At 42.1% G+C, this 14932-nt stretch overlaps 1 protein-coding gene across 1 annotated transcript; it reads left to right on the top strand.

Moving 5' to 3' along the window:
* Positions 1-295: 295 nt before the first annotated feature.
* On the top strand, positions 296-13756 carry ZNF286A (zinc finger protein 286A). The gene is made up of 7 exons (XM_052658355.1): positions 296-359; positions 639-849; positions 2013-2101; positions 5702-5816; positions 6857-6949; positions 11394-12649; positions 13521-13756. Exons 2-6 carry the CDS (start codon positions 813-815, stop codon positions 12623-12625), a joined length of 1566 nt encoding a protein of 521 aa, XP_052514315.1. The 5' UTR covers positions 296-359; positions 639-812; the 3' UTR covers positions 12626-12649; positions 13521-13756.
* The last annotated feature ends 1176 nt before the right edge of the window (positions 13757-14932 follow it).

Here is a 14932-nt window from a genome sequence, read left to right on the forward strand (position 1 = left end):
ACATCTTACATTGGAGTGTCTTAAGTGGGACGCCTCAGCAGCGCCACGTGGAGGCACAGCGCGGGACTTGCAATATCTCGGTTCTGCCGTTTGCTCTTTTGCTTGTCCGCGGGATCCCGCATGAGCTAAGCGCCCGCTACTCTCGCGAGACGGAGGCAGCCCGCGGCTCCTAGGATTCCCCCAACCGCGCCACGCGTGCTCCCACCTGCTAAGGAGCGGGAGTCTGGCCGCGCCCGGGGCCTTCTGGGAAGCGTAGTTCCGGGACCGAACGAGGCCCGCCAGCCTAACCCCCTGCTCTTGCGCATGCGCAGTCCCGCTGGCCCGAGAAGTTCGTAGCCTTTGTGAGGCCGTGGTGGGAGGTGAGTTGTCGCTCAGGTACCGCTTCTCTCACTCGGCCTCGGCGGTGCCCCTTGGGCAGCTGTCTGCACCGATCAGGGCTGGAGTGCGCGCTGGAGGAAGGGACGTCGACGGCAGGAACGAGGCCCGGGGGCGCGGGACGGGCTGGCGGGTGGGGGGCTTGGTCTGCGCGGCGGCCCCTCCGCGGCGGCCCGGGCGCTGGTGCTCCGGCCGCGCGGTCCCGGAGCGGCAGCGCGAGGCGCTAGCGCCCGGCCTCAGGGATGCTTGTCCCGGCTTTCCAGGTGCCAGCTTCGAGGGCCGAGCCGGCTCGGGACGGAGCGAAGCCTTTTGGAGGAGCCCCCCGAGGGGCGGCGGGAAGGAGGACCACGAGGCCGCGGGGCTTCCCGCCCCTCCGCCCCGAGCGGGCTGCGCTGGGGCGAGAGCAGAACCTTCGCGGCCGGGAGGAGGCGGTGGCCATGGAAACTAATGTGGCCGAAACGCCCGGGAAGAGAGGTGAGAGGGGCTGGTGTTGAACTTGTGCTGGGGGCCGGGCCGAATCCTTCCTGATGAACGGGAGTCAGTGTTGTCTGGCTCCTTTGTCTGGGGACGGACGGGCTCTTCGAATGAGAGTGGAGAGCTTGCTGTGGGATCCCCTCTCTTCCCACTCCAGCTGGGTGCACAGGAGACCCTCCAAAGCCTCCCTCAAAATGTGAGCGAAATGTTATTAATTGCTGCTGAGGCTTGGGCATAGCCTCTCACTTAGTGTCACACCTTCTTCTTCTCCTGGGTGGTTATACCATCCTAGCTTCATCAGTGGGTCCGACGGTTTAGCTTTTTGGTTAACAAAAGTATCTTCCACATCTTCCCAGTTGGCTCAATGGTAAAGAACCCGCCTGCTAATGCAGGAGACACAGGAGAGAAAAGCTCGATCCCTGAGTCTTGAAGATCCCCTGGGGAAGGAAATAGCAACCCACTTCAGTATTCTTGTCTGGGAAATCCAATAGACAGAGGAGCCTGACGGGCTACAGTCCATGCGATCGCAGAGAGTCGGACACGACTGAGCACGCATGCATTTTCCACACCTATTTTTCCACTTTGCACAAAAACTCTTTGATTTCGGTAGAGCAGATCCTTTGTCTTACAGAGGAGACACGAGGTATAGGAGTCAGTGACTGGCTTCCAGTTCTCCTAAATCAAGGCTTTCTTGAAGTTTTCTCTGTGACCTACATCAAATCTACACTCCTCCCCCACCCCTGCTTGTTGGATTTCTAAGTTCTACCCCAGTCTCAAGTAATAATAATTATTTGGAGGTGGGATCCAGCAGTCTACCTTTGGACTAAGGTTGCAGAGTGATTTCTTTCAGAGCTGTTGAGCCTGTTTTTCCTATATTAATTTAATGTAGATCAAGCCTGGGGCGGGGGTGGGGGGGTCGGTGCGGCTGGGACTTTTAATTTCCAGGCTCAGAGGATGCTGTCTTCCAGGATCTGTTAGGGTAACAGCAGCTGAATGAACTGAAGCCCCGAAGAGCAGCGTTCCTGAGTTATTTCCAGATTGGGATCCCTTCAGTAGCAGTGTCTGTAAGGAGCACCAGTAGTACAAAGGCAGGAGTTTTAAACTTGCAGATCTGCATCACGAGATATATTTGGGTCCTATCATGACTGCTTTCTTGCCTTTAGCTCTGCCTCCCCAGGATTCTCCCTTTTCCCAAGAAAACTGCACAGAAGAGGGAGAAGTGGCAGCTTTGCGCCTCATGGCCAGGTCGCAGGTGAGTGGAAATCTCTGCTGATTATTGAAATTCACCTGATCTCTCAGATCTTGGACACACTCTCTTCTGTTTGAAGTGGAGTTTCTGTGTCCCGCTAGAGCCCATTTGGAGAGCTGAGTACTGATTCTAAGAGATGGCTCGAGTGACTAGTGGATTCGGTGAGAAATGTTTTCTACTTCTTGACAGTATCTTGTGCATCTAGTTTGATCACTCAGCAGGCATGGAAGGAGCTTTGCCCTTCTTGAATGTAGCGGCTAATTTCTGTGCCTGGTATTTGGAAATGATTTTAAAAGATAGTGTGGTGCACTCTTCTTAAAATGTATGTTTCAGTAGAGGGAAACAGCATATACGTGACTGTTAAGTAGGAATTTAAGAAAGCACCGTAAGTGCTGGAGTGAATTATGAACATAATTACTCAGATAGTTCAAAGAAATACCGGAAGAGGAAGCCTATAGAAGATTCTAATCAGCCCTCCAAGATGATGAATGCTCAGGTATTTTAGAGGTGAAGTGTTATCAAGTTGCAGCTCACTTTCCAATCTCTCCCTTCCCCAAGGGCTGATATTAAGAATTGTTAATTTGGGACTTCACTGACAGTCCAGTGGTTGAGACTGCTTCCACTACAGGAGGCTCGAGTTCAATCCCTGGCCAGTGAACTGAGATCCCTCATGCCCTGTGGTGTGGCCAAATATATATATATATGTTAGAATTGTTGGATATAAGTGATAGTTGTAATATATGGGTGATTGGTATAATAGTCTTTCAACTTTCTTTGCATGTCCAAAAATTTTTAATTTTTATTAAACTTGGGTAGGAGAAAAGAGTTCTCCCTGATGTGTGTCATACCACAACCCAAAGATTCCTCCACTAGCCTCTCTCTTGGCTGCTTTAATCCAGAGTGTGAAAAGTGGGCCTGGCACGTTCCTACCGTTTAGCAAAGTGATTTCTCAGAATCCTTGTGTACTTGGTGGTGTCCGTTGGTTTCTTGAATATCTTATATGAATATTGAAGATTTTATCACTCAAGAAGCTTTTTAAGTTGCAGCTAATGAAAACTCAATTCAAACAGGCCTAAGCAAGTTTATTGACAGTTATAAGGGAAAATCCAGGTCTGGCTAAAATTAAGTTCAGACAGTGACATTAGAACCTGTTTTCTCCATTTCAGTCACCTTTTCCTTTCTCTGTGTTTTGCACTCAGTCTTTTCTTCTAGTGCAGACTGGCCCCTAACAAATTTAGCCTTACATCTTCCCATGTTGAAAATCAGAGGAAAAGAACATCTTCCTTTCTAGTCGTTCCAGATTCCAGAAGTACTGAAAGTTAACTCTAATGGGTATTATACCCTTCCTTGGACCATTATTCACCAAATCTGAGTGTGATGATCAGAGTATAGACCTGAGCACACACATGTAAACCTGTATCCCACCCGTGTGTTAGAGGTGAGCTAGGACTGCCTGAACTGTGTGGACTAAACGTGGCTAGGCATGGCAGCCAGAGGACAGTCAGGGTATAAAGGACCAGAAGAAGGGTGAACGCTTAATACATTTCAACAAGAGACTAGTTTCGAGAGTTGTTACAGCTTCAGGATGGATTAAACCTTTTATGGAAATTTTGAAAATTCTCCGTGTGTCCTTTTTGTATTGAATTAGATTTTGTTTGATGCTAATATTGCAACTGTCTTTCTTATTAAAATTTGCCTGGGCTGTGGATCTTTTACTTATCAGATTTTTTTTTTTTAATGTTTTAAAATTTTGCTCACAGTAACCAGGTGAAAGGCACAGACATGTATAAATATAAAAGTATAGTATGCATACTAACCTCACCAAATTGTTTGCTACCTCTCCCTACTGAGGATAACAGTTTGGTGTATATTTTTCCATATGTTTTTGTTGGACTTGAACTACTATATTCAGACATGTAGTATACTATGTTTCCTTCCATTTCCCCAGCCACCCACCCAGTCCCCAACTTTGGGGGTTTTGTCTGGATCTCTTTTTCTGTAAAGAGGATGTGTCTGTTTTAAGAAACCTTTTTATAAGGGAAGTGAATTTATTCATATTAATATAATTGCTTGTGTGTTTCACATTTTTGTTGCTGTGTGATTTTTGTAATTCTGTTTACTGTGCTTTCTCCTTCTATATTTTTTCTGCCTTTTGTGCAGTAGTTTGCATTTTGTTTTTCTGATTTTTTTGTTTGTTTGGTTTTCTGATTTTTTTTTTTTAATGGTTTGGAAGTTAATTTCCACTGTCAGTTTAGCTACAGATAGGCAGATTGGAAGATCAAAGTCATTTTTTCTCATAGTATCTTGTCTACTTAGTAGCTGATTAATGATTTTTATATTTTCTAAGGATGATTCCTATTTTTTTTAAGTCTCTAAGGTTAGTTCCATTTTGGGAAACTTTATTTGAAATAATTTGAGACTTATGTAGCAAGTGGTAGAAAGATTTCTCATATATGTACTCCATTCAGATTCTCCAGGATTTAACATTTCACTTCATTTATTACTTTCTTTTTCCAGAATCAGGAAGTTGATGTTGTTATAGTACTATAACGTACTGCTCTTATTCATGTTTCCCAGTCCCTTATTTTTCTTGATTTTCTTCCCCTTAATTTCTGCTTTTATCCTGTAATTCCTTCTGTTTTCCCTCATTCTGTCTCTAATTTGACTTGTATGCTTTGTTCACTTAATTCTACTAATTTTTTTTAATGAAATGGAAGTGTTTCTTCTGAGTACAATTTTAGCCTTATGACATTGATTTTTGCCTTTTATTTCATTATTTTGAAATTTTAATATTTTTGTAATTAATTTTTTCAATTACCATCAGTTATTGCTTTTTCATTTCTCTTTTGGAATTTATTAACATTTACTTCGTTACTTTTGCAAATGCTTTATGGATATTTAAATAGAAGTCGTTTTCTATCAAGTTATAGCATTTGGTATATTTATTTCAACAATGTGGAATATTACCACCATTCTCTATCGCTTAAAGAGAAACCTTCAGTACTGGTATATGTCTTTTTCTAATGAGTTTTTGTATTTTGTGTGTTAGATTAATTCAGTCCTAAGGTGTTTACATATGAACATTTACATTTTATATCTGTACCCTTTCTTAATCTGTTGCTGTCATTTTCCAGTTTAATGCTTCTTGCTTTGAATTGATTCCATGCTTCACTGAGCTTGTCCAGTCACAAGTTCTGTGTAAATTATCTTTCAAATTTTTTATTGAGGACTCCCAAGGAGAATTATACAGATGTGCTTTTTGTCTCTGCCTATATTTCATTTACTTTGCCAAACTGTTTTGTTGATTCATTGGTTCCTGTTTTAATTCTTTATTCCCCAGAAAAAATGATAGTCTCTCAGTGCAGAAACCATGGTCTTCTTTTGATTCCCATGTTGGATCTTGGACAGTGTGCCTGGCACGTAATTGTTACCCAGCGACTTTACATGGAAAGTCCAGGACACATAAGAATGGTTGTCTCTTACTGCAATCATTCCCCCTGTTGAATACATCTACGCACTTACTCCAGGACCAGCAGAAACTGAGAGGTGATAGGGAGACTGCGAAGAGACGGATGGTAAACAGAAGTATGTTTTGTGTCTTAGGCATCAGTGACCTTCAAGGATGTGGCCATGGACTTTACCCCAGAGGAGTGGGGGAGGCTGGATCCCGCCCAGAGGGACGTGATGCTGGAGAACTACAGGAACCTGGTCTCACTCTGTAAGGACAGACTCTCGTTGTGACTCCTGACCTGCTTATGGGGACCTCATTGTTTTATTGACGGTGAAGTAGCTTAACAAAGCCAGAAAAAGTATTGGTCCCTTTGGGCCCAGAGAGAATCTGTACATGCTCTAGGGTCTTGGTGAAAGGTCTAGGCTTGTTTTCTTTTATTAGGAGTCTTTGGATTCAGAACTGAATTCACACTAGCTTGGAAGGGAATCAGATACGGTGTCAGGAGTTTCTTTTACCTGCTTATTTTTTAATGACGTGCCATAGGTTTTCCCGAATCTCCCTGTGGGCAGAGATGGCCTTTAGCCCCTCTAGTGTTACGTCCTTCCAGTTACAGAGCTGAGGAAAGAAAGAGGGCTTCTGTCCTGGGAGTTTCAGCAGATAAGCTCATGTGTCCATCATGAGACAGTTACTCAAGCCAGGGAAATAGAGAACACTCTGGCCAGTTTGGATCCTGTGTCCACCTCTGTGTGGTGTGTTTGTGTGCAAGTGTGTGCATGCACACACATGCATGTACATGTATGTGTTTGTATGAGTAGTGGAAGGAACTATCTTAGCTCCTCCCAAATCTCATGTAATAAATTCAGTAAGAAAGTGGGTTCTAGTAACTGAAGAAAAAAGAAAGGAAAACATCAGAAACAACTAGTCATAGACCCCCAGGCTCATGGTGCTGCTGCAGGGGTCCCACTTCACCCAGCTCTTTCCCTGAGCTGAGGATTGATGAGCAGTGTCTCCCTGGGACTCCCGTAATAAACAAGTGAGAAAATCTTTTTTTTTTTTCTTTCCATTTTTTACAGGCTAAATGTTTGTCTTCTCAAATGTGTGTGACTCCTTACTGTGCCCAGACTCTTGCTACACATGTTTTAAGCTTCATTTATAGGCTTCTACCTCCCTTATTCCAGAACTTCCTATGGTGTCTTGTCTTTGTGGATCCAGGGGTTGGGACTGTGCTCTGGGACACAGCTTTATACCCATCACCAAGAGCTAAGTTCCTTTTTTTTTTTTTTTTTTTTAATTTTTCTAATGAGCAGGGCTTCCAGTTTCCAAACCTGAGAACCACAGTTTGGAGAATGGAAAAGAACCACTACTGCTTGAGAGAAAAGCCCCCAAAAGCAGCTGCTCAGGTGAGTCAGATAGATGGGGGTCTCCAGAAAGAACAATCCCATGGGATGCTAAAGAAGTCAGGACTTCTTTAGCATCTGGTGGTCCAGTAGTTAAGACTCCTTGCTTACAATGCAGGAGCCATGGGTCCAGTCACTAGTCAAGATACTAAGATCCCGCATGCTATCTCTACTTGTTTATGTCAGAGATGCTACAGTACAACATGTCGAAAACTGAATGCCTGGTATGTGCCCAAATTCTTCATCCCCCTAACAGGATCCTCTTCCAATAATTGTATTAAGGCACTTGCTGCTTATCAAATTGTACATGTCAGAAATCTGAACAATCTTTACATAACCTCTTTGCCTTTATCCAGTTCATCCTTGTGTTTATCTGATCACTTCTAAGTATTTCCTCATCATTAACATCTCTCTGTCTCCCTTTCATCTGAGGTCATCTCCCTGACTCCACCCTTACCCCTATAAACTCCATTCTTTATGTGGCAGTGAGTGATATTTTCAAAATGCAAGTCTGATGGCATCACCCTTTTGCTTAGGGCTTGTCCGTGGCTTCCTGTTGCTCTTAGGATGACCGCCAAAATCCTAGAGGCCTATAGACGCTTGTAAAATCTGACCCTTACTCATAATATCCAGCCCTGCTTCATACCTACTTTCCCTCTGATTTTGTACCTTATCTTAGCAACTCTAAATGGTTTTAGCGTCATTGAACCTATTTAACTCCCAAAATTGTTGAGAATCTTAGCATGCTTTTGTTTATGTGGGTTATATCTACCAGTAGTTACCATATTAGAAATTAAAAGTGAGAAAGATTTTAAACTATTGTATGATAAATTTAGAAATAACAATTATAAACCCATTACATGTTAATGCAAATAACACAATTTAAATAAAAATTATTTCTCTACAACAAAAATTTATTGAAAAGAATGGCATTGTTTTACATTTTTGCAGGTCTTTTTGTATATGGCTAATAGAGGACAGCTTTATAATTATATCTGCTTCTGAATGCAGCTTGATGTGATGCATTGTTTTGGTTGGCCTGTATGAAGAATATTGCCTCATGCCAATATTTAGTTGGAAGAAGTAGGAGTATTTTATAGCCTTTTGAGATAATTTTGGCTTTTCTCCTGATTATACACCAAAGTGGGGCAAGTAGTAGTTTCCTAAAGGGTTAGGTGCAAGGTGCATCTGAAACCATATCCATGAACTTTTCATACTCTTAAAATCTATTGATCTTTTGGAAAATCTTGTTTACTGAGTTAGGCAGATCTTCCAAATATTGACACATTGTGGAATATGTTAAAAGCACAATTTTCAGTATCACCACTGACCTTATCAGAAAAGCCTTTAAGTATTAGGAAACTATGAAGCTCTCAGTGGGAGGTAAAAGTTTTCCAAAATTCTAATCTCTGCCTAAAAGCTCACATTTTTTCAAATACTGTCAGTTGTTTTCGTTGAAATGGTAGGCTCATCTTTTTTTCAGTTTTGAGAGAATATGTGCCAGATACCCAACATAGATAACATAGTTTGTCAGTCATTCTTCCAAGTAAAAGTGCTAGTCTATTTAAAGAGGAAAAAATGACTGATTCCACAATGGATGGTTTTCCTCAAGACAAGCACCATATTTTTATATAAGTGGACTTGCATTATAAATGTTTCCTATTTCATCATCTAGAATGTTAAAAAGGCGTGTAGTCAAAGTTTAATAGATTAAAATTAATTTATTAAATTAATAATGTTTCCTGTTGTTTCCATAGACATTTTTAGGTGAAACTGGCTCCCCCCTCCCCTTAACTGAGAGTACACAGCAGGGGGAAATGTAACAGCTACTGGTACATCTGGTGTTTTGTCCTGATTTGTGCCTAAGGTGTGGGCAGTTTCACCACCATTACTGTGCAACATAAATGCAAATTTCAAGACAGTGAAAAAGGCCAATAAGATCCAAGTATTATTTTGAAAACAGTTTTGAACCTAGAGACTCCCAGAGGTCCACAGACCACACTTTGAAATCACTGCCCATACTAGCCTTATATCAATTTATATTTTACAAACAACTTATGTAGCACCTATGCTGTATTAGGGTCCTCAGTGTTTTATAAATATCCTCATTTAATGCTCCTTGAGGTAGGTGTTGTTTTTATTCTTCATGAAGCAGGTATTGTTTTTGCCCCATCTTACAGATAAGGAAGCTAAAGTAGAAAGTTAAATAACTTGGGCCAGGTCACATGGCTGGAAGTGACAAAGCTGGTTTTAAATTCATGCGTTCTGATTTCAGAGTCCATGCTGTCAACCACTGTGCTCTTCCTAAGTGCTGCCTCTCACCTTGGGGCTTCTATACATATCATTTCCTCTACCTGGAAGGCTCACCTTTTCATCTGTACCTATTACCTGGAACACTCACCCGGACCCCAGCCCTACTTGGATTTCAGCTCAGTGATATACCTTCTCAGGGAGGACCCCACCCCCCATGCCCCTGGATTCCCCTTATAATCTTTCACAGCATCATTTGCCTTTTATTTCTTACTAAGGTGCATTTTTTATATGTATTCATGGATGTCAGACTAAATTTTTTTCTCCCCTTGTGTACATAGGGACTGTTTGTTTTTCCCCAGAGCCTAGCATATCCACTAGATAATCATTGAATAAATGGATAGACGAGTAAATAAATGAACAAAGTTCATCTGGCTGTGTGGAATGAGGGACAGGTCTAACTTGTCTTCTGAATGTTTAATAAGTCACAGGACCATTTCCTTTAAAAACCAATTATCTTTAGTTCACTGACTGAAATTCCACCTTTGTACTGTCCTTAATTCCTTTATATACTTGATTTTGTTTCTGAATTGCTCTTCTGTTTCATTTTTTGTTGTTTGTTGTTGTTTAGTTGCTAAATCATATCTGTTTTGCGACCCCACTAACCCACCAGGCTTCTCTGTCCATGGGCTTTCCCAGGCAAGAATACTGGAGTGGGTTGCCATTTACTCCTCCAGGAGATCTTCCCAACCCAGGGATTGAACCCGTGTCTCCTTCATTTCAGACAGATTCTTCACCACTGAGCCACCTGGGAAGTCCACCTATCAAGCAATCAGACTTTTTCTGCCAGACCTTTTTTTAGGCAACCAAGAATTTATCTGGTCAAATGGATTTCACTGAACTATTTATTTATTCTTTGGAACTATAGTCTTTATAAATTATTTTGGCTTTATAATTTCATATTGAACATAAAAATTCTAATAGATATATAGTAGATAATATTCAGAGAGGTTGGCTACTGTCCCTGCTCTCTTGTATTCTGGTGCTCTCTCTCTAAGTAATCTTTTTTCTAGTATTTCATGTATCTGTCCTTGATTTTGGAAAATGTAACCAAATATGTCGATAATATCTATATCTCTCAAAGTAGCAAACCAAACACACTCCTTTCCAGTTTGCTGGAGTTTTTTGTTTTGTTTTGTTTTGTTTTGTTTATTTCACTTTAAATATTGTATTGGTTTTGCCATACATTGACTTGAATCTGCCATGAGTGTACATGTGTTCCCCATCCTGAGCTGGGGTTTTTTAAGTCTATTTAAGTGATCAATGTACTATTTTTTAAGTTCCACATACTCCATTGTGTATATACACCATGATTTAATCAGTTCTCTATAGTAGAATATTTGAGATGTTACCAGTTTTGCTACCTCAATTAGTGTTGTAATGTTTAGCCTTGTGCAGGTATCAGTTCAGTTCAGTTCAGTCGCTTAGTCGTGTCCGACTCTTTGCGACCCCGTGAATTGCAGCACGCCAGGCCTCCCTGTCCATCACCAACTCCCAGAGTTCACTCAGACTCATGTCCATCAAGTCAGTGATGCCATCCAGCCATCTCATCCTCGGTCGTCCCCTTCTCCTGCCCCCAGTCCCTCCCATCATCAGAGTCTTTTATATTTGCCATTATATCTTAGGGAGGTCATAGATTTTTGAATAGGGACATTATAAATGCATTCTTAGGAGAGATTTTAAACTGAAAATGGAGTGCATAGTAGGATTGAGTAAGGCTGGGTGACTGGAAACTTAGAAGTCATCACTGTGCCTGCACCAAAGTGGTGACTGCCTGGCTGTACCTGATTGACAGCAGTTGATGTTCTGTTAGAGGTTGTTCCTCCCCTGTCCTGATCTGGGATACTCATTTCCTGCTCAGCCAGCAATATAGCATTTCCTCTCCATCCCTCTTCTTGTCTTTTTGGTCATCTTTTGCCTTATTCTGCCTCCTGGGTCAGATTGTGTACGGATTTATCTGCATAGCTCTGTACATTCGTTCCCCTGCATTTTCTCTTTGCAAATCATCTTCCACGAGTCAAATCCACTTCCTCATTGAAGCCATGCTTTTCACCTTCATTAACTCTGACCCATTACAGAACTACCATTTTGTCAAACTCAGAAGACGAAAGAAATTTACATTTCCAATTTCTTTCAGACTCAGAGACTAGTCCCAGAAGCAAGGATTCAACTTCAGTGCAAGATTTTTGCAAAGAAGAATCATGCCAGGTTGCAATCATAGACAGGCTGACAAGGGACAGTGTCTGTATCTCCAGCACAGAAACAACTCTTGACTGTAAAGACTGGTTGGAGAATCAGCAGGGAAGTCAGGAGAGACACTGGAGAGGAATGTTCACCCACATGAATTCACTCCCAGAAGAGAGAGCCCCTGAGCACGACGTTTACTGGAAAACCCTAGGCCAGAAGTCAGTCCTTCTCACTCAAGACAGAATTCCCAAAGGACCCTATGCTTTCCACACCCTTGAAAAAAGACTGAAGCAGAAATCTACCTTAATGAAAAAGCAGAGGACCTATAAGGAAAAGAAACCTCATAAATGCAATGACTGTGGTGAACTCTTCACTTACCACTCAGTGCTCATTCGACACCAGAGGGTCCATACGGGGGAGAAGCCCTACAGCTGTGCAGACTGTGGGAAATCTTTCAGCCACCGGGCTAATTTAACCAAACATCAGAGAACTCACACAAGAATTCTCTTCGAGTGCAGTGAGTGCAAAAAAGCCTTCACCGAAAGTGCATCCCTTGCCATTCATCAGAGGATTCACATTGGAGAAAGACCGTATGAGTGTGGTGAGTGTGGGAAAGGCTTTAATCGAAGCACCCATCTTGTGCAGCACCAGCTGATCCACACAGGGGTGAAGCCCTATGAATGTAACGAGTGTGATAAAGCCTTCATTCATTCCTCAGCACTCATTAAACATCAAAGAACTCACACTGGAGAGAAACCTTACAAATGCCAGGAGTGTGGGAAAGCCTTTAGCCACTGCTCGTCACTTACCAAACATCAGAGGGTTCACACCGGAGAGAAACCCTATGAGTGCAGCGAATGTGGGAAGACTTTCAGTCAGAGCACACACCTTGTCCAGCATCAAAGGATTCACACAGGAGAGAAACCCTACGAGTGTCATGAGTGTGGGAAAACCTTCAGCCGGAGCTCCAATTTCGCTAAACATCAAAGAATTCATATTGGCAAGAAACCATACAAATGTAATGAGTGTAGCAAAGCCTTCATTCATTCGTCAGCCCTTATTCAACACCAGAGAACTCATACTGGTGAGAAACCCTACAGATGTAACGAGTGTGGGAAGAGCTTTAAGTGCAGTTCATCCCTCATCAGACATCAAAGGATTCACATGGAAGAGCAGCCCTGAAAAATGACTTGAGTGCTAAGGAATGTAAGTTGGTGTTATCACTGTGTTAAATACCTGAGTGGTTTAGGAGGAAGACCCAAAAAATGCTGCCTGAGAAACAGTTCTGTGTGCATCTAATTCTACTCACATAACACAATAGTTTTGAGCCATAAACAGAATGTTTCTTCTATCCATTGATTTGATGATTCTGAGTGCTTCCAGCCAGAAATCTCAAAGGTTGATCCCTAAACCACCATCCCACTACCCATAATGCTCTTTTGTAGAAATTCAGAAAGTCCTTGAGAGTGGGTAGCAATACAGTCATTGTGAAGTCCAATTCCCCCTCTTTGTCACACCAAAGCTTGTTACTGCATCTCACTGTGTAAGAACATCCTTGTAGGTGAGGCTGAGGGTTCATATCCTCAATTATCAGGAAGACACAGAGCTGTTTATTTTCAAATCCAAAGTGGACACCCAGCTATCTGGAGAATGTTGTTTCTTTTACATTAACTATAAAAATTTAAAGATTAGAGTTGAAATACACTCTGGCTTCCCTCCCAGCCCCAAAGGCTGCTGTCTCAGTTGATGAACAATGGGGTTTGAGTTATGCCCACATGGATTAGGCTGACACTTAGATAGTTATTACCCCTCTGCTGGATACATCCTCACTTCACACTTCTTGGAAGTGACCTTGAGATAAAGAGTTGGAACCTTAACTGTAGTTTTGTTTCAGGTCCCTCTTTCCTTATCTTTGACATTGAGTGAATCCTTGGTTTTCTGTACTACAGAATTAGGGAGATTTCACTCCTTTACCTCATTCTGCTGTTTGTAAAGTAAGTTTTGTCACTTTGAGAAAAAGCCCCTGGGATATGGAGAGTCTAGAAAGTTGACTGATTCAGTGTGCTGTTCCATTTAGAGTCCCAGGCAAGAAGAAGACCTGGAGCAGCTCCGAGGCACAAGAAATATATCTTCAGACCTCACATGATGCACATTTTTTGTCGTCGTTCTTCTGTGTATTGGTCTTTGTCGTATCCCAGAGCCCTGGAGAAGGTAGAAAAGGCACAGAGCCACCCTGATCTTGACATAAGTTACATGGGTGACCAAAGACCTAGTAGTGGGATGGAAACAAAAGCAAGAGTTCAAATAAATATTTAGCAGGACACCACAAAAATGTCTTGTTACAGACTTTTTATTTATTGTTACAGAGACTGTGAAAAGAAGATTATAGAAAAGAAAGAGGAAATATTTGCAGATTTCCTCTCTCTCCTAAATCCTGTCCTTGATGAACACTCAACAGCCAGCGCACGCTTTTCCCCTCCACGTTATCCCCATTACTCCTTACAGTTCTCATTGTTCCCTCCGTATACCTTAGTTCTATCGTTGAGGAAAAGGAGAGGAAGAGTTTAAAGTGGGGTAATAGAGATCAAGGGCAGGTCTAAACCCAGCAATAATGGAAACCAAAACAATAGGAAATAGAGTGTAAAGGACTAAGGAGAGGCTTTGAAAAGAATTAAAAAAAAAAAAAAGCTGGAACTCGAGAGATGATACTAGGAGAATGGCTGACATAGGACAAAATAAAAAGGAGCTCAGCCCTCATCACTTGATACTCGGATTAACAACCTAAAGCAGGAATTGACAAACTGGCCTGGACCCACCACCTTGTTCTGTAAATAGTGTTTAATTGGAACTGGGCCTCACTCATTATTTACATGTCATGTATAGCTGTTTTTGTACTAAAATAGTGGAGTTAAGTAGTTAAGGCAGAGATTTCATGTCCCAGAAAGCCTAAAACGCTTGCTGTTTCTCAACATTCCAGGTGTTTGAGTGAGAAGTTCATTCATCATTTGGCGGCCAATACTTGGCTAACACAAGATTAGTGGGCTTGAATTCTGTCACCTCCACTTGGCAATTAATTATGTGACTTTAAAAAGCTACTTCTTTCTGAGCCCCAGCCTTATCTGTAAAATGGAAACAGGTCATCCCTCTCTCAAGGCTGTTGTGAGGATAAGATTGCAGGTAGAGAAACTGGCACACAATTATTCTTTTCTCTCATGAGTTTCCAGGAGCCCCCACATAAGCTAAAATCCACGGATGCTTAAGTTCCTTACAGAAAGTGATCTAGTACAGTTGGCCCTCTGTTTCTGAGGCTTTTGCATTCTCAGACTCAACCAACCGTGGATGGAAATTTTCATCCACGGTTGGTTGAATCTGCTGATGCAAAACAAAATACAGAGGGCAGGTTGTATTTATTAAAAACACGCATGTAAGTGGACCTGTGAAGTTCAAACCTGTGCTATTCAAGGAAGGATTGACAACATTTTAATGAAG

The sequence above is a fragment of the Budorcas taxicolor genome, chromosome 19, assembly GCF_023091745.1.
Source record: "Budorcas taxicolor isolate Tak-1 chromosome 19, Takin1.1, whole genome shotgun sequence".
NCBI classification, from domain to species: domain Eukaryota; kingdom Metazoa; phylum Chordata; class Mammalia; order Artiodactyla; family Bovidae; genus Budorcas; species Budorcas taxicolor.